Source organism: Harpia harpyja, chromosome 1 (genome assembly GCF_026419915.1).
Source record: "Harpia harpyja isolate bHarHar1 chromosome 1, bHarHar1 primary haplotype, whole genome shotgun sequence".
NCBI classification, from domain to species: Eukaryota; Metazoa; Chordata; class Aves; order Accipitriformes; family Accipitridae; genus Harpia; species Harpia harpyja.
The window spans coordinates 52,029,940-52,050,021 of record NC_068940.1 but is presented as its reverse complement, the minus strand read 5'-3'; the positions used below and the strand labels follow the sequence as shown (position 1 = coordinate 52,050,021).

Genomic DNA, 20,082 nt, shown 5'->3' with positions numbered 1-20,082 from the left:
CCTGTGGAGAAACTATCCATGGGCTGAAAGACATTTTGGTGGTACATCACTCCTGACCCGGACCGGATCTCAGCTAGCTAGGAGTACACTTGTAGCTAATTACACACAAGCAATGCTGCTTTTTTGGGAATGGAAGAGGGGTACGACTCCTGTGAGTAGGATCTGTCCAACACTCAGGGAGTAAGTGACACTGAGGCAAAGGAAGAAGCGGGCTACTGTGGCATGATATAAATGTACTAAAATAATCCCTTAAGATGTCAAATCCTTGTATTTCTTTTCCCTGAACAAACTGCTTCTGTTCTGTCTTAGCTCACTCTCATGCAGGTGAGTTTTGTGCACTACAATGATGCTGGTTTTATGCTGCATTTTATTCTTTTTAGAAACTTACCTGGAAAACCTAAGAAAAAAATAATTCAAAAGCATTTCATTAATATGGCTTTACATTTCTAACAATGGCACAAGAGCATGTTGCTTTGTGGTTTTTCCAATATAAATCAACCATATATAGGGCCTTGAGATAACTTTGAACAGAGGTCCTAGTTCTGACTTCCAATCACCCTCTCACCTGTTCTCTTCTGAAACAGACAGGGACCTTCTGAGTCTGCAAGTGCTTTATGGGGACACCCCTCAAAGTCCTGGGCATCACTGAGCCCTTGGTCTAGTAGAAGCTTTAGGGTTATTTGGCACAAACCCGTGGCTGGTGTAACTTGTCAGAGCCTCATGGAAGTCACTAGAGCTTTAAGAGCTTGTAGCAGCAGAGGGTCTGGCTTGTGCAGATGCAGGCAGAGCTCCTCTGGGAGCTTTGTGTATTTTAGGAAGAGGTTAAAAGCACACGAGATCCTCCTGCCATGACTGGATTGTCAGGCAGCTTTCCCTCTGCCTTTCTATCTTAAAAAAAAAAATCTTCTTCTTCAGGCAAAGAGATTCTAGACGAAAGTGAAAGAAATTTTTTCCCACAGAAATCCTCTCAGACCCAGAACAAAAGAGGGGGAAATCCAGCAGCGGCATCCCGTCTGTGTCTGGAGTGGCTGTACAGGAGGCAGCAAAAAAGCCTTAATTCCAGTGAAGGATGTTCTCCTCCTGATCTTCTCGTACTGCGCCCTTCATTGTGGGCCTTTCGGGCCAAGAAGCGGAAGGCTGAGGGGCTGCACCCTATGATTGATCTGACGTTCAGAGGTATCTCTCCAAGCTGGCACACCTCCAAGACCTGCCAGTGCACATCCTCCCCCTGTTTTGGTTTAATTCTTCCTGACAGGCCCCCTGAATTAGCAGCCCTCTGGCAGTAATTGTTCTTCAACTAAAACACAGACTAACAGCATGTACAGAGTTTGCTGCACTCCTTCCTGGGAAATTCCCAGCTACGCCTTGAGGCATGAGGTGAGTGAAAGCCAAAGAAATGAAATTTCTTTGGGAAACTATGAAATTACAACAGGAAAAAAATAAAAAAGCAATAGCTCTGCCTCCCAGGACCTTGTGCTCCCCATCTTGGGTTGGAATTATTCAGATAAATGTTATTTCCATGGGCAAAGCACGAGCTGGCAAGGCGCTGATTTGAGCATCCCGAACACCACAAGATTAGTCTCGCGCAATTTCTTCCAGTGGGACAGCATCGTCCTTACAAGTAACTAATGCCTATGCTGCACAAACAGCACAGGACATGTATTTGGCACCATTTTACTGCCTCCTGCCATAGTCCAGACCCACCATTCTGGATTTGAGCCAGAGGGTTACTTTCAGTAACTGCAAAAAGCTGCAAAATTTCTTGACCAGATTATGTTAAAATAATGAGACTGTCTTCCCACGTGTTTGCAGTGAACACTGCTGATGGGTCCTTACTTTCTGAGCATTTCCGTGCTGTTCTGTCGGAGGTCACTCCAGACCCTTGTACCAAAGTACAGAGAAACACTGCAGCATTGCAGAGATTACATGAGGGCAAGGATGACCTCTGCATACCTACATGCTCAGGTTAACATGTAGCCCATGCTGGACTTCCATGGCTTAGCCAGAAATTTTTTTTTTTTGCAAAGTTAAACCCAGATTTTGGTCAAAAGCCAGGCTGGATCACAGCTGAGCTGAATCCAGTTTTATGAAGCATGCCTGAGAAACTTGATTATGTTGTTTTAAAAAAAAAATTTACTTTTCTTTAACAGTCAGTCCAACAGAACCGAGTCAGTGTTGGGAACTGATCTCTAACTTTTCAATGTCTGTCTCAGATATATCATTAAAGTTGGCTCTGGCAATTTGCAAGTTTTAGACACTCATCAAAATATACACACACAGGTCAGGTATTATTGTTATTACTGAAAAACCTTCTCAAGTAAAGATTACTTATAGATGAGATGAATAAATGTAATCCATGGATTAATTAGCTAAAGCCCTATGTTAATCAGAAAGCAAGAAAGGGAGAAACACTAGCTCATTAAGCATTTAGAAGCATGTTGTATGTGCTTCCAGGATTCAGTTACCCTCTCTCCATAACACAACTGCTTTTTATTTAACACTTGGAGGTGTGTGAGACGTCCCATGTCCTCATATGTTAAAATTCAAAACTGTCAAATTATATACCATTAGTCACCAACATAAGAAGAAACAAACTAAATAGTGTAGGACAAAAAAATTAGCACTACAACTCTATGAATTGCTCACACTCTGTGTATAAAGTCTGACATTTACATAAGTAATAGCTAGATTCGTGGTTGTGCATTACTTATTCATACCATGTGTGGAATAACTCAGAGGTAAAAGACTAATCCATTAATCTCCCCCTATCCATAATCCTAAGGAATCGTAAACCCTGCAAGACACTTTATCCTCTTAGGAAAATCAGGCTCATAAGCTGAGGACAGCAGCGTGCTTGGTGCTGAAGAATGGCAGCATTTCCCCATTGTACAGCTATGCAAGCCCTACCCGGAGCTATTTCGGGATCTGCCATTTGTTTGATGCATGCACACAGACACGGAAAGTCCTCGCGTGTGACCTGTCTCACGGCACACGAGATGTCTCATCGCTCTCCCAGGCCTGCTATGCCTGGGGCTTGTGGCAACATTTTTGTATATATGTTTCCTTTAATGAAGCACCCTCTACCATCAAAGAAAGATAGGTGTCAAAAGGATGTGGAAGTACATTTTTCTTACTTCAAATACAGCAATTTGTAGAATATCCCACCTTAAGTTTTTTTCCCCATGAATAAATCAATGTTGCAGCTACCATTCCTGCTCTGTCCTGTATGCTGAGACCACCCAGCTATCACCCCCTCCTACAGTGCAGGGTGATCTCATTCCCCCCATGTGGCAAGGAGTGCCCAGGGCCCCTGTGACTGCCATCAAAACATCCTGTCTTGCCGCCACCACTGTGAACAGATTATAAAATCAAAGGAGAGGCATTTTGACTCGGAGCAGGAGACAGAGGTATTACCCGGCCGCACATTTTGGTAGTAAAATTAATTTGCATTCCCCATCATTTTTCAAAATCGTGTACTCAGCACCTATGGGCATGCCAAGTGGCACAAGCAGGTCTGAAGCCTGTGGCTGCCCCACCTCCAGTGCAGATGATGGGTGAATTACTGACCACGTGGTGGGGTAGAAATCAGGACATTCAACTCTGGCAATGAGACCCTCACATGAACATACCCTCAGCATGCAAACAGCATCTGAGTATGCCTTGGTGGCGAAGAAGGGTGCCATGAGGCAGAAGCAGTGCCAGCACCGAGCATGGTATTGTGGGGGTGTGATGGGCATCCACACCCCTTTTGCTTCTTACCACCTGAATCTCCAGAAACCTGGCTTTCATTTAACATGGAAAATTAAGTCCCTAGATCCTCTGTTTGGAAAATTGATGCTTAGGGCTGAGGCTTGAGGCAACTGAAGCAGCCTGCAGAAAATCTGTTCCAGTAGCCTCCAGCAACTGCAAATTGCCCTGTTTTGCCTGGAGCAGTATTAATGCAATGACCTAGTGATCACGTTTGGAACAACTTCTCAACCTACCATGTTGACACATAAGGTTATAGGTGAAACTTGTTCACTGGGAAGACCTTCAAAAAACACTACTGCTGTCTTCAGTCCCAGTCAGACCCGCTGGTGTGGGGAACACACAGTGAAAATGCCCTGTGTAATGAACTTGTAGGGTTAGAGTTGTTAATAATGTATGGGCACATACCATACATTATGTATTTAGCTCAGGCAAGCTGAGCTAAAGTCAAAGGCAGATCAAACGATACATTGGATTGGACTTAAAATACTTGAAAGGTGCCTTTGGACAAAAATTCAGTGAGCAAAAAGCAGCAGAGAGACTCCTGTTCAGGCTGGCACCTCCTCGGGCGCTGCACCTGACCCAGAGCAGGACTCATCTGCAAGAGTCGCTGGTGGCAGCAGCCTCAAGTTGATCTCCACAACGTTCCTCTCTCTTTTGGGAAGGAAGGGGGGAATTGACACTCTCCTCACCAACACTTGGAAAAAAGTCTTTGTGTACTGTCACCACACCAAGTCCCCCATGTGGGACACCTGCACGAGCCAGGGGTCCACAGCAGATTTCAGACATGATGTGGGGGTAAGCTTTCCTCTTGGGAAAGTGTTCTTGTGCAACCCACAGGAGAAACCCTGCACTGGGGGATGCACAAGCTCTGCGAGGAAGCTACAGCTGGGACAGATGCTGCAGGTTTTCCACCGGAGGTTGCTTGGACAAACCTGTTCTTGGCCCATCGGAAGACTGCAAGCTGCAGCATGCAATACAATACTTTGTGGTACTAAAGGACCTTCCAAATGAGGGTCTCACATTAATTAATTAAGCCTCAGAGCACCTAGAAGGAAAATCTATCCCATTTTACCAGCAAGTGCAATGAGTATGCAAAGGTCACATAGAATAAAGGAGCAAAGGAAAGAGAGATCCTGGTGTCCTGACTCCTGACTCCTTGCTGCATCTATTAGCTCATGAGTCCCCTACAAGGACACACATGGAGGACAAAAGATGACCCACAGTCCTGCCCCAAGGGGTCACCAACTGAGAGGTTTAATAAGGTGCAGGAAAATGACTAACAAGGTTACACAGATTGATGCAGGTCAGTAAAGAATATGGCATTAAGAAAATTGATCCTTTCAAAGCCTCCAGCCACATGCTTATGTCAGAACCAGACGTGACTCGTGTCTGTGTTTCATATGATACCACCAAGTGCCCACCAAAGGGCTTTCCTTCATGTTTAAATAATGAAATGCAATGTAATGCCGACAGGTGCTTTTTTCACAGGGAGAAGGGAGAAGAAGGGAAAGCGCTTGGGTGGGCTGAGGCAGAGCCCGGGTCTTCCCTGCCTCTCCCACCCCTCCCTGCCCTCCCCTGCCCACATGGCTTGCAAGCAAGACATCACCGACGGCTGGACGTGCCCGTCTGTCTGCAATGCCAAGGAGACAAGCTTATGGGCACTGGAAGAGAGAGTAACCTGTCTGTGATTGGGGTGTCCGTGCACTGCATAGCAGCTACGGTGTCTGTGCAAAAGACGGGAGGCTGTCATGGGGAAGAAAAAGAAATGTGCTTTACAAGTCATCATGGAAGATGGTTGGTATCACTATGAGACCATTTCAGTTTGGATGCTGCCAAATACTTGACAAAACGTCTCGAGACTTTCCAAGCACACCATTTTGCATCTGTCAAAGATCACGCAATTTTAGTTTGCTCACGCAGGGAACTTTTTTCAATCTGCCAAACTAAAGTAAATATTAAGAGCACCACTGTAGGAAAAGAATATAGTGTATAATCAACAAGGGATGTTCTGCCAAGCTCAGCTGGCACTTAAGGACTAGCTGTGTAAAGCATCGCGTGTGTAAATCCCAGAAACAAATGCAATTACTCTTTGTTCTTTGTCTTGCAGCTGGAATAGAGATTGATGGACAAGTCGAAAGTGACACAGAAAGTGAAGGTAATGTAGAGATTAAAATACGCGGTCTTGTTTGAAATACAAGAGGTGATACCTTTTCTTTTCCTCTCTGGCTTGTGGCTCACTCTACAACAGAAACCATTTCATGAGGTGCTTATAAGCAAGCAGATTTTTCCCTTGAGGTTTGACTTGTACTACTGATACGTAAACCACCAATCTTAAGCAGTCTGCCCCCTTTCATCCACACTCCTAGTGCAGGAGGCTATCGGAGCCCCCATCCCTTGGCAGTCACCCCTAGCAAACCAGGCATCGCAGTAAAGCACCACTCGATGCAGGGCTGTGAACTGCTCCGCACCACAGTGAGGTCCTGCTTGCCCTCCTTGTAATGCTTGCTTAGACCATAACACACTGGTATCTTGATTACTCACAGCCATGAGAAGATAAAAATGAAAATGGATTGATGGCTGTGAGGAAAGTCGGGAAGAGCCAGTGACAGGATTAAAAACAGCTTTAATCCTCTATGTATAGTAAATAAAGAGGAATAGCTAAGTGGTAGGATTATAACACTAAATAAAGAGACGTAGCTAAGAGGTAAGATCATAACAGCACAGCATAGGTGATATGAATGTAGATGCTACTCCAGAAATGGTTCACAACTGTGTCTGTACGATCCATAAAATATGAAAAAGTAATTAACAAATCACTGGGATTATTTCTTTTAAATCATATCCACCTTTTCCATACAGGCAAACAAGGCAATAAGATAAAAGTAATAAAAGAATGCTCCACACTTAACCTAATATTTGACAGGTTGCAAATGAAAATCATGGTGTTGGCTGCCCAAAATGAACATTATCCCAAAGAGGGTAGGTGGTCCTTTGACCTAAATCACTAACTGAAATTCAGCTGAGATAGACCATTACGCAGTAACTGAAACCTACCTAATGGCTCCTGAGAAATGAGTTGAAAGCTCCTTCTCATTCCCAGTGACAAGTGTGACAACCAACACCTACTAATTTTTTACCACTAGCAAGCAAAAACTATTTGCTTGTTATTAATTTCTAACTTTTCACCAAAACAAAAATTCAAATAATCAAATACTTTTTGCTTCTATTTTCCTCGCTCATTTTTCACTCTGGGTCCCATTCCAGAACAATTTTCTTCTTCCATTTCTCCAACCCTGGGGAAAAAAAATCAATGGCAAAATTACAAATTTGTTTGTTTGTTTGTTTGAACACTTTATTTTCATTAGCCAGAAATTTTGGAAAATTAGAAGCCAAAAGACTCTGGAAAACTTACTATTGATTTTAATGTACTTGGTGGTAAAAGGGATGGAGAAGCTTGGGGGGTTTGAATGTGGTTTTCCCCTTTCCATAATATTCTACAATTAAATCGTGCTCCACTTCAGTCCTTTAAACTGGAAGCACTTCTGACTTCTGGACAAAAGAGGTTTTTAGTTTGCAGTGCCAGTAAGAATGAAACGTGCATCAGAGACTATCTGGTTTTTTCTTCTCTGGATATAGACCTTCCTATATAAAAGAAAACTCAGAGAAACAAAACCGGGTGCTGCCTAAGCTGCACCTTTTCTCTCTATAAATAGAAGACCTCCATCCCCAGCCTTGGAAAGTAAACATCTTTCAAGGCCATTGCACTAACAAGCAAACTACTTAGTGTATAACCAACTGCAACTTCTGTTTCCGTTGCTCTGGTGTGTTTACAGGTCGGGAAGATATCTGCCTGTCCTCTCTGATGGATGGGTTTTTGTATTTGTAACTAATTTCCAATTTTCTTATGGTCACGTGTAAGTCACTGATGTGTTAAAATGAGCCGGACTATCTTAAATAGGAGTTGCATAACTGAAGAGCTGGATGTGGTTCTTGGATGGGGCATAAAGCAAAGCCCACCGAGGTCAGCGGGCATCTTCTCACTGACTTCACTGGGGTTTGCATCAGGCATCCTGGCTGCCTGCACTTTTCTGAGGAATCCTTATTTTGCCAGCATGGATTTCCCAAAGTACTTCTTTTTTATACCTTGCAGAAGATGATGTAAAGGACAAGACACCTAAGAAACAGCCCCTCAGGGAAACTGGCAGAGCAAGCAGACTTGAAAGGAAAAAGCAAGAGAAAGACAAAGAAGAAGAGAGAAAAGAGGAAGACAGCTGTAGCCAACAAAACAGAGCTTCTAGGAGAAAAAACTACCAAATAAAAAACAGTGATGGAAAACAGGCAGGAGAGGAAGGAAGCCAGCAGAGAGAGAGAGGCAAAAAGGCTCCTACCAAAGATCAAAAGGAGTCAGAAAACAAAGAAAAGAAAACAAACAGGAAAGCAAAGGAGGGGGAGAACAAACAGAAGAAAGACAGGAGAAACAGGTAATTAAACAATCCCTGAGTACGGTGCCTTGTGTCAGACGGGCAGTGGGATCGACATGCCAGTGTCGTATGGGTCAGAACTGCAAAACCAATAGACTGCAAATAAGTTACTGCTCTCCCAAAAGAGGTACAGCAGTGGCAAACAGTAGTGGAAAATGCCACACAACCAAACTGCTTCCAAGGTCTTCTGTCATTACTGTTTCTCAGCCAGGGTCAGATCCATGCCTGTAGTGGAGTCCTAGCGCCTACAGCTCGGGGTGGAAAAGCACTCTTAAACAAGACAGCTTGAGCAACCCCAGTCTGGGCACATTTTTTTGGTTGGTCTATGGAAACATTCAGCTTAAAATGGATCTCTCATGTTTTCAAGTCCAAATCTTGCTTGTCCCAACCCTCTGCTTCTCCCCGTATCTTCCATTTCCCTCTGAAGGCGTGAAAAACATATCTCCAGAGCCAGCTGCAGCCCTAGACAATGCTTCTGCAGCCGAAGTGTGGTCTGAAGCACAATGTCGGGCGAGTTATGGTGGGGCGTGATCGTCTTTTCATTATCCTGGCTGGCAGCAGCCTTGCCCTGAGCATGAAGGGGCCGCACCAGCATCACACTGAGCCAGGGGATGGTGAGGGACTGTGCCCGCATCAGAGCGGGATCCTTGGGGCCAGCGGTGCTGTGCCCACCCCAAGTAAGACCTTCCCTCAAACTCCTGCGAGTTTTTCTGGTTTGTGCCCTTTATTTTGTGTCTCTCCCAGTACTACTTCTGCTTCTTCCAACTCATCCGACGAGGAGTCACTGTCAGAGGAAGAGCTCATGATGCTGATGGAGCAGGTGGAGCAAAAGAAAAAACTGATTTCCACCATGAGGAACAAGCCCTGGAGGATGGTGAAGAAGCTCTCAGTGCTCAGGTAACCATTACACCAGGAACCCACACCCCTGGGGTCTTTGCTGACTGTCAGATGAACTTTGCCCTTCCTAGAAATTGCCTATTTGCTGCTGCTGCTGCTCTAACACCCTTGTCTCAGAAAAAGCAACCGGCAGAGCCTGGCCAGCCTGTCTGGGTTTAAATGCTGAGAGTTAAAATGTGGAATTTGATTTTCAGCCTCTGTAACCAAAGAACAGATGAGGTGCAAATCTGTTCAACTGATACCCGTGGCCAGGTCATTCTACCCTTGTATTTAAAACCAAATGACTCACTACTCTCAGGCTGCTTGTTAAAGCAAACTCTATGCCCTGGTTTGCTTATTCATGCCCATTGTCAGCCAGAAATCAGAGCTGCAAAGTGCCATGTTACTTCACACTCCTGATACCGGGCTGCTTCGAAAAGATGCTGTATTATTTGCACAATTTTATGGAGCAAAGATAATATTGCCACCCAGCCCACACTGAATGTGGGAACAACTGAGGCACCTGCAGAGACCCCTTAGTGCAGGGCAATGGGGAGCTATGGGGCAGGGCAGACCAGGGAAATCAAAACCCACAGGTCAACAGGGAACAGCTCATAACAAACCATTCCCATGTCAAGACAATGATTCAAATCCCAGCTCTATTGGTTAAAAATCCTCTGAACCCCCTTTCTACTGGGAGAGCTTTCAAAATAGCGTTGCAAGGCATGGACAGCCCCGTGGGTTGTGGTGATGCCCCCCTCCGTGTTTGCCAAGAGGCTGCTCAGAGCTGCAGTGACCAGTCTGTGAAGGTTGGCAGTCACCGTGTGTCTCTGCTTCTCTTTTACACCCTGAAGGCCAAGACCTGCTCCATCTTCCGTTAAAATCAGGAGCCTTGAACACTGCCAATTATTTCTAAAAATCTGGGTAAAGATCTATACAGGGAAACTGTATTAAAGAAGCTTTGCTCTCTCACAGGCATGCTATGAGCCTGAGCTCATTACAAATAAAATCTTATGACTCTAAAGGTCCAAAGTTCTGCAAGAAAAGAAAAAAAAGCAGAGCAGTATTATTTATGACATATTTTCCCTTTGGTGTAGGATCCTGGCTAAAATTCTGCCTAGGATCATGTTTGATAACATACCTCCATCCTTTCATCTTATCCCTGAACTATGGCAATCATTACCACCCTCTAATGAACCTAAAGAGAATTGTTGCACTGCTTGTGCAAGGGTTTCTAGAAAGGCTCTCAGAGTGCTGTACATTCATTAGTTATTTTGGCTGCACAAACTCAACCCTGAGACAAGAAATTATTAGCCCCACTGCACAGATGAGGAATGTGAAACACAAAGAGAGTGAAACAATATTTTCAAGACTTAGAAATCTCACTTTAGGTTTGCAAATAAAGTCACAGGTGATTTTCCCCAGGTTATGGGCTGAACTAGCCAACTATTTCTACTAAGTAGAAGTTCATCTTTCCCAAAGGCTTAGGATTGCAAAGGACCTCCCAACTCCTGAAATTTAATCTCTTCTCATGGTGTATTAGCAACACCAATATACAATATAATTTTATTCACAAACTCAGCATACTCTAACAGCATCTACCTAGGTTCTTTTCTCTCTATGTCCCTTAAAAATCCTAGTCTAAAACTAATTTCAGTTTGCAGCTTGATTTTACTCCTGACTAGTGTACGCTTAGTTCTCTGGCACTGAGAGTATCCAATTGCACATCTCTGATATTTATCCAGGTAAGTGTTCATGGAGGGAAATTCTGCATCCTCTTGGAGTTTGTTTCACAAGACAATGTTATTTTCTTCTTGACCAATGCACCAGGAGAGAGAAGTTATAGCAGGCATGCCGGGGTGGGAGAGCTCTGAAGCGAGAGAAACAGGCGGGCTTTTGGTCTACACCCAGGGAGAAATGTGGAACAAGATTTGGGACACATCTCTGCATGACCATGAGTACTTTGGGGACCTGTTAGCTAGCCCCAGGTGGGCATGCGAGCTTGACATGGCACAGCAACACCACTAGCAGATAGGAGCCAGGACCCCAGAGGCAGCGTGGGGTGTGGAGAGAGATCAAACCCCCACCTTCACACGAGCATGGCTGCTTTCCCACCAGTGCAAGCAGAAGTGAAAAGCTAAAGACCCCTTTGCTGTTTCAATAACCTGCTTGTTTATTTTCCAATTAGGGAGGCGCAAGCTTTTGTAGAGAAGTTTGAAGGAGCTCTGGGAAAAGGGAAGGGCAAAAAGTTCTACGCATATAAGATGATGATGGCAAAGGTAAGTGCTGCAGTGATATCAGGGAGAAGCTTGGATACCTGGTTATGTATTCAGCGCATTTTTGGCAGAGTTTATTAACCTGTATTTAGCAAAAGAGACACCAGGAAATCAGAATAAAACTTCCTGCCTGCATTCAAAAACATTCTAGCAGCTTCAAATCTATGACTATTACAGAAAGAACAGGGGGAAATTTCCCCCCACCTGAATCTCATTGCGACTTTCCCTGAAGCAAGAAATGGTTTGCAGGAGCAGGGAAAACCACAGCTTTCTGGTTGCAGTCTCCAAAACCTTGATCTGTGAGACAAGGTACCCCTAAAGGGGAGAGAGGCCATGCCAACCTCTTGCGCTGCCCCGTGGACTTGTGTAAAATTTCATCTTCCCCAGCAATGGAGACATAACAGGGAGAATGATGACTCTGTGTTTTAAGACTGAAGTTGATAGCCAAGTTGCATGTTGTCATGGAGATTATATTGAGAAGTGAAAAACAGAGCCGGGCCTGAGATGAGGAAATCAATGGGAGTTTAGCCGCTGGTCCAATGAGGAAGGATTCAAGCTCAGTATTTTATCAAATTAAATTTCGTTTTAAATGGAGTTGGTTCTGCATCAATTCTTTCAATCCAGAGCTAGGTCTGAATTTTCCACCCCTATATAATACGGTAAACTCTTAGCAAAACTGCAGCTTTCCAAAAGCCTGGGAAGGTTAAAACTCAGATAATGAACACTTAGGGTTGGGGGGGTTGGGGATTGAAGGTAGTTTCTGAAATAGTCCAAAAGACCAAACCCAGACCGGAGTTTTTGCTTTGGACTTTACACCCACTCCTAGCAATTCTACCAAACCCTGACATCAGAAAGCCCTGCAGATGAAGCAGCCTCCCTCTTCACACCTCTCTGCTCACCACAATGTTGTCTTGTTTCAGAAATGGGTGAAATTTAAGAGAGACTTTGACAATTTTAAAACCCAGTGCATACCCTGGGAGATGAAGATAAAAGAAGTGGAGAGTAAGTGGAAGTTGCTGTGCAGTGGCAGTAAGACATTTTGTAAGACAGCTTTGCCTTCAGCTCCCTGGTCCCCGGTCTCTGCTTGCCCCGGGCACCAGTGCCGAACGAGGAGCAGGCAGGTCCAGGCTTTGCTGTCTCCATCAGCGTTGGGCACTGTCGGGAGGGTCTTGGGCAACACACTGGGGAGACCTGAGGCTAAAGGGGTCCGGGTCTTGCTGAGGACAGTTTAATCTTCCTAAACTCCTAACCATGAAGTGTCTTCTGGTTTAAGGTCACTTTGGCTCCTCAGTTGCTTCCTACTTCATATTTCTGCGGTGGATGTATGGAATGAATCTTGTCCTTTTTGGGTTAATATTTGGACTGGTTATAATTCCAGAGGTAAGCACTTAACTGTCCTTTCAGTAATATCTTGCCCATCGCTTAACACAAACATGAGATTGATAACACAAACAAGTGTCTTCTAACAGGCAGTGCCTTAGAAAAATGAAATGCATAAGGGCAATTATTTACAAAGCACAACTTAAAAGGCTGTTACTGACACAGGAGCAAAAGTCGGATTGAAATCAGGAGACCTAAAATGCTATCAAAGATCCTGCCCATCCAGCAGCTAAAACAGGAGCTCAAAACCCTAATTTAAGGCTAGTTTTACGTGTTGACTAAAGAAAAAAACATGACCTATGAATCCTAGGTACACGCTCAGGTCTGCAAGAGCCATAAGACATGGGCAGTGCTCTGAAAGCGATTAAGAACCCCCCCCTTTTGGGCCCTCCGAGGGGCACAGCCCCACAGGAGGAGCCATCAAGGGAAGGAACAAACAATTACCCAGCACTTTGCCAACTAACATTTGTTTGGGAAATATCCCTCTTCTGTACTTCTAATTCAGATGATTCACAAGGAAGAGTTTTATTTTTAGTTTTTCTATTTCTCGCTCTTCTTGGAGAAGGAAAAGAATCTCACAGCCAATTTTATATGATCGTTTATTGAAGAATTTTTTAATGTAGCCATTACAGCTCTGGCTAAATTACTCAGTGCAGTCTTTAAAGGCTGTGCAATCCGCAGACAGCGGCATCTGTTCGGTTCAATGCAGATTTTTATGGAGAAAAAATGCAGCATGGAGTCTCTCCTGAGGACCGTGCTTTTGTTCTCCTTAATGTGGTTGCTCACACTGTTGAAAGTAAAAACTCTGTTTCCTCCCAGGATGAAGAGACGTAACCATTAGCACTGAACAATACAAATGTATTTTGTTAAGAACTATGCATATGGTAGAAGACTAAACAGCTTTCATCTTTAAAGTATGCATACTGTTACTCATTGCCTACTGAGCTGTTACGATACGGAGAGTAGCTGGGTAATAAACATTTAATCATAAATGACTTTGAAATTAATTAGATAGCCCTAAAAAATAAGTGATAGATTATATGCTAGGACCTTTCTAGGCTATGAATGCTAATGAGATATTTTGGTATAGGCACCAGTCAGAGTCTGCTTGTAAATATGTTATTAAGTCTCCATAGCCCTTGACGTTCTCTCTCTGGACTTCAATAGCTGCTGGACTTTTTGCAAGACCTGCTTTGCATGGTGCCATCAGGAGAGGCTGTGCCATGAAAACTGTTCTTTGCATCATTTTGTCCAAACCTAACTGCCCTTCACCTCACCTTGAGATCATTTTTCAATTCAAGACTATATAATACAAAACATACTGCAAGCTCAACCCGGTGCTCTTGACTTCTCTCAAAGGAGGAGTCCTGCATAAATAGATAAAGCTAATCCTTTTATTGCATCAGACCCATGAAGTTCAAGCAAAGAACTTCTTGCTAAATTAAGGACATTTAAACTGGAGCTGTTCATTGAGGGATACAGTTCCTTGGCAAAATACTTCCTGTGCAATGGATGTTACCAGGGAAAGGGAAGTCCTCTGGTTATTTGGGTGAAATTAATTCTAAATACTTTAAACTGCTGCTCTGGTATTAAGAAATAAAATATGTATTAAAATCAATGAAAAAGAAAACCAACCAAAAGCAAACCAAAAGGGTCTCATCAAGAAAAAAAACTGCACAGTGTATTATACTATACGTGCATCACTGTTATTAATGTTCATCAGGTCCTAATGGGAATGCCATATGGGAGCATGCCAAGGAAAACTGTACCCCGGGCTGAACAAGCAACAGCTATGGATTTTTCAGTTCTTTGGGATTTTGAGGTAAGTACAGGAGCGCTAATCATAAGAGATCAGTTGAACATCTCCTAAAACCCTTCAGAAGTTAGCGGCACTACAGGGATGAATTTGTTCCAAGATAAACCAGCAATGCGCCTATTTCTTCCAGAAGATGAAGACACCTGCTGCCATGAAATCTTTGTGGATCTTCAGAGATTTCTGGCCAAAACAGCATGTGCACATGCAGGCACCTGCATGTGGATTTGAACCACTTCCATATACAAATGTGCTGGCTGGCGTATGTCACACGTGTGTGTGTATACACACAAACATACACAGACATATAGTTCTCAAGTTTGCAGGAACAAAGCAGATGCACTTTTATTCCAAAGGGGACATATCACATCCCAACACGGCTAGCTAACACCACCCAAAACGTGTCTGTCTGTGGTCAATGAGGTGCAACAGGACAAAGTAAAATCCACTAAGGCTGGTGGAGTTACACAGTTCTACACTGAAGGAAGTTAAAGCAGATTTAGGAACCCCATGTCCTTTTATCTACACAGTATTTTTATCCATGAAGCACAAGAAGCTGAGTTAGATTTTTCTATGAGCACTAGTAGAAGCAGGTGACTATATGTAAACTGCCGAGTGATGAGCTTGGTGCAACTCACTTAAACCACATTCACAGGGTTGCCTTGTAAAGTCAGGCAAAAAAAGGATCCTTTTTCAGAGGAAAAAACACCCAATAAATATATTTCTGCTGTATTTTAAATCTACATAGAACAATCTGTAGAAATCTATATCATCATCTCACATTCATAATGTAGAAGTTTATTCTGAAAAAAACAAAAAATTTTGTATGCACAAGATCCATTTTACTTCTAACTAGAAAGGCAGCCAGGACGCAGGTGAAACATGAGAGCTGCTCTGAACCAGGCAGCCGGAGCTTAAGTGTTTTTAGGGTACGGCCCAAAAAAGAAAAAGATGTGTGCAGGGGGTGAAGAGGTTCTGCTGTGGCTGATACCTTGGAATCTGACTTTCAAAGCCGCTGCTTCTGGAAATACTTTTTAAATGCTTGTTGGCGCTGGCCCACATATTACAAGCGTGGGACCCAGTCCTTCTGTAATAAACCCCATCAAAATTTCCTTAACTAAAAAAAAACCCAGCCACTACTTTAATGTAAGTGAGATTATTTAAATGAATTTATTAATAAGGCTTCAAATACTGGTGTGTCCAGGAACCTGACAGGGCCAGACCTTCATTCACCACCCATTTTCTGCTGAGGATCCTTCGAGCTCTTGTTCTCCCAGCACTTTCACCCACTTGCCAGAATCCAAAATTCAGAGTTGAATTAGCAACATTTTGAATAACATTGCACTGAATGAAAAACTCATTTGAGCAGCACACTGTAAAGATACAAGAAGCAGCATTTAAACATATTCATCCAGAAAAAAAACCCAAAATAAAACCACAAAACAAAACGAACAAAAAACCCCAAACCAAAAACAAAACAAACAACCCTGCAGGAGCATTGCTGAACTGCAGCTGCTGATTTTGTCTGGGAGACCATAAACTATACACATAACAGTAAGGAAATTTGCTCTTGGATGATGTTGTACCATTGCGTGAAAGGCTAGCTACTACGACCTGCCAGCCAGTCTCTTGCCTGTGGCTTGGTACATACATCTACATTTCCCTGCCATCACCGGGGGCTTGATCTTCTGAACCCCTCTGCCATACAGGTCCCCATCCCATACCCACTCCCTTGCTGCTTGACACCAGCGAGCAATAATGCAAGCTTGAGAACCAATCTCCAGTGATGGGGCAACAATGTATGCCTATACCCTCTGCAGCCAGAAGATGTCAAATTAAGCCCTTCACAGAGGCTTGCCCTTAGAAAATGAATAGATGCTTATTCCAGCGTGGTCCACAGGAGACGTGCAATGCGGAAACATATTTCAGAGCAGGCATAAAATGAAGAGTCAATACTATGATCTTGAAAAATACATTTCAAGAGAGAGGAGCCAGGGAAATGTATGCTTTGGCAGCAAGGAGGTCAAATCATGGATTTCTAGAGGAGTGGAAAGGAATAAATCTCACTTGGACACCAGACACCATGTCTCACAAATGGAGTTTAAAGAACATACTGGATGATGTGGGCAGATAAGCTCATTTTTCCATCCCCACCATTTGATGAATCAGAAAGACAAAGTTTTGGGATTACAACCTGAGAAAAAAACTTAACTAGTGCCTTCTAAGAATATTATCTTTATATTTTATGAGGGTTTTTTGATTACACCTCCTCAGCACACGTTATACACAACACGCTAAAAGCCCCAAGCAGCTGTGCCAGCTGCCGACTTGCTGCTTTTCCCCGAGTGGCTCAGCAGCACTGGAAGAAACATGTGCAGAGCTGTCCTGTACCTGTGGGACTGCGCTTTGTGCAGGGCAAACACAAGGCTAATGTGGCACCCAGGGATACCAAAGCTTTATGTTAGTTTAGGAACAAAAAACCTAGCACTTTGGGGGAGCTTAGTCTAATTGATTAAATGAAGGCAGTCAACAACTGGAAGAGAGGCCCAGAAAGGTTGTGGGATCTCCATCCTTGGAGATTTTCAAAACTCAGCTGGACATGGCCCTGAGCCACAGCACTTAATTTTGAAATTGGCTCTGCTTTGAGTAGGGGGCTTGACTAGATGACCTCCAGAGGTCCCTTCCCATGTAAATTATTCAATGTCTCTAAACAAGATCCATTACACAGCCTCTGATACGAGCTTCAATTTATGTCTAAATTTTGGTCTTTCTAAAGGCTTGATCAGAGGGGAGCTTGCTCAACTATCATGGCCAGACCAGTTAACTACACTTAATTTATGAGCTGAAATACAACAGACAAAAAATAGAGAAGTACAATATGCAATGATACACATCAACTTGAATGAGATATGACAGAAAAATAGGGAGAGATTGCTAATGCAGATTAGGAGATCTGCACACTCATTGAATGCCCAACAGTTTGTACAGCAAAAAATAAATCTACTTGAGACAACATGGTTGATATTGTATCTGAGCTCTGCTTTCCACAGGAAAGTAACGCTTTGATTTTAGTCTTTAGTTATATTTGCTCTGCACGTGGTAGCCAGTAAAAGGAGCAACATCTGCAGGGTACCAAGCATCAGCTGCCTCCTAGCTGAAAGGAAAAGTCTCATGTCATGGTGGGAAACCCCATTGCTACAGCATTTCTACAAGATCTGAGTGTTTCATACTGGCTTAGAGAAGGAGGTGGGCTACAGCCACAAAGCAATAAGGAGGTTTTTCTGGGAGGGATGAAACAGTGATGGATAAAAACTACATTTTAGTTTTGAGCCAGTATCCTCTGATGTGCTCTCCCTCTTCTCCCTCTCTTAGGAGGATAAGCTCTTAGGAGGATGGCTCGCAAAGGTGACAGGGCAGAAAACAGCTGCGAATGAGACACTAAGAATTTTTCCAAGTTGATTTTCCTTGTTTTAAATCTTCAGTTTTCACCAGAAACCTCTTTCCCTCAGAAGAAAAGCTGCACAGCTTACACAAAGGTTTGCTTTTGCTTTTTCTCCAGGGCTACATCAAATACTCGGCGCTCTTTTATGGCTACTACAACAACCAGCGGACCATCGGCTGGTTAAAATACAGGCTACCGATGGCATATTTCATGGTTGGGATCAGCGTATTCGGTTACAGCCTGATGGTTGTTATAAGATCGTAAGTATGGCTGGCATTGCCCTCTCTGCAAAATCCACCTGGATGTGTCTTGGAGCTGGCTTCCCCTCCATGGGCATGGCTCATGGCTCTGTCCAGCCTTGACTGGACGGCTCACTCACCACCCCTGGCTCTGGCGGGCTGGATGGACCTGGGCAGTCCCCTGGCTCAGCCATGTGCTCACATGCATTATTTTGAACCCTCCCACCTCCTTCTCCAGCCCTCTTCTTCCTCCTCCTCCTCTCTGGATCGCTTTAACCCTTCCTCCAACATTACTACAGGGCCCTCAAACAGGTGGATTTTGTACATGAAGGATGATTTTACTTACAGTAAATTTCACAGGCTCTTTTTCCCATATTTTCATTGCAAAAACCCATTCCTGAAAGCCAATGTGAGTCACACAGGTGGTGCGAGGTGTACAGAAAAGAGCCAGAAGCTACCAGACTGCTTTTGTTGCATCCCCAAACCAATCAGTGGAGTTTTAAAGTGGGGCCCCAATCTCTGTGCCCCTAGTGCATTGTCCCTGAGCACTGGTGAGTCCCCTGCAGCATCCCCAGGGCACCGAGGATGCAGCCGAGGCACTTCTCACTGCTGAGATGATCTCTGCAAAGCCAAACATAAAAAAATAAAACCCCTTGTCTCTGCCTGTAGGGCACACCACGCAAAGGTTTTCCTTCCTTTGCAAGAAAGAATAAGCCCATAGATTTGTAGCGCTGCTGAAACAGGCTCTATTGCTGTGCAGCAGAAAGGGCCTCTTGAGCCTTTGGCTGGAGTGGGACATGGGGATTTGCTGTACATTTGCCATGAAATTGCAGCAACTGTTGTCTCACCTTCCTTGAGGGACTGGTGCTAGGAACTCTAGTGGGAGTTACAGAAGGATTTCAGGAATCAAATAGTAGAGAAGAAACAGCAGAAGCCATATCTGCTCCTACACTGATTAACAAGAATAATCCTTTTTCTCTCCCTGCATGACTTGCTGGAAGCTCTTTGGCTCCAGCATTGTGCAGCTACTGAAGTCTCACTAAAACTTTGTGTTGCAGTGGGTGTATTGGACAGCACCAGTGTTTTTTGACTAAATTTAACTAACTAAAGGTAGCCATAATCATATACTGCACCCTAGGACCCAGAAGTGCTGTAAATAGACTTTCTTCATGCATTAGCTGGTGGAAGCAATCCTTAACCTGCTTTAATCACCTATGCTAGGTTTTTTCTACATTACTGTTTTTAATACAAGACCTGCATAGCCCTGAAGACCCCTCCTTAAGTTCAGTCCTCCTTAAACCTGAAGTCCAACAGCACATGTTAGACAGTTGCGCCCAAACCCCGAGAACAGTTACCCTGCTCCTTCCTTACCCACCAGCAATCCCAAGCCACCAGCGCTGCTTTGCAAAGCTGAAGGACATGCAGTGGCTCAGGTGGTGTCTATCTGACCTTGTCACCACATATGTCCTTACACAGGATGGCACGCAATGCCAATGAAAGTACAGCAGACGGGGACGATGACAACTTCATTTTCAGCTGGAAAATGTTCACCAGCTGGGACTACCTCATTGGCAACCCAGAGACAGCAGACAACAAGTTTGCATCCATCACCACCAGCTTCAAGGTAACCCTAACCAGCATTTTTCTGCCTGCTTCTGGGGATGCTCCCAGCCCCTACCGTGGCAGAGGTTTAAGGGGAAATCTGGGTACCTGTAAAGCACCTCTCTGTACGAACAGGATATGGTGCTGAACCATGGCAGGTCCAGCTCCCATGCCCTGGGTCACTCTAACCCCCTTTTTAGGATATGAAAAAAATTTGTTCTAC

At 44.0% G+C, this 20,082-nt stretch overlaps 1 protein-coding gene across 1 annotated transcript in view; it reads left to right on the top strand.

Annotated features, from left to right (window-relative positions):
* Positions 1-5,250: 5,250 nt before the first annotated feature.
* The window catches only part of TMC2 (transmembrane channel like 2), a 35,829-nt gene continuing 20,997 nt past the window's right edge, over positions 5,251-20,082 (top strand). The window contains exons 1-10 of the mRNA XM_052794136.1: positions 5,251-5,544; positions 5,858-5,905; positions 7,901-8,231; positions 8,976-9,128; positions 11,296-11,386; positions 12,304-12,385; positions 12,657-12,763; positions 14,487-14,585; positions 18,136-18,278; positions 19,734-19,881. Of these exons, the coding sequence (XP_052650096.1) occupies positions 5,499-5,544; positions 5,858-5,905; positions 7,901-8,231; positions 8,976-9,128; positions 11,296-11,386; positions 12,304-12,385; positions 12,657-12,763; positions 14,487-14,585; positions 18,136-18,278; positions 19,734-19,881 (1,248 nt within the window). The 5' untranslated portion in view covers positions 5,251-5,498. The remainder of the gene's footprint in view (positions 5,545-5,857; positions 5,906-7,900; positions 8,232-8,975; positions 9,129-11,295; positions 11,387-12,303; positions 12,386-12,656; positions 12,764-14,486; positions 14,586-18,135; positions 18,279-19,733; positions 19,882-20,082) is intronic.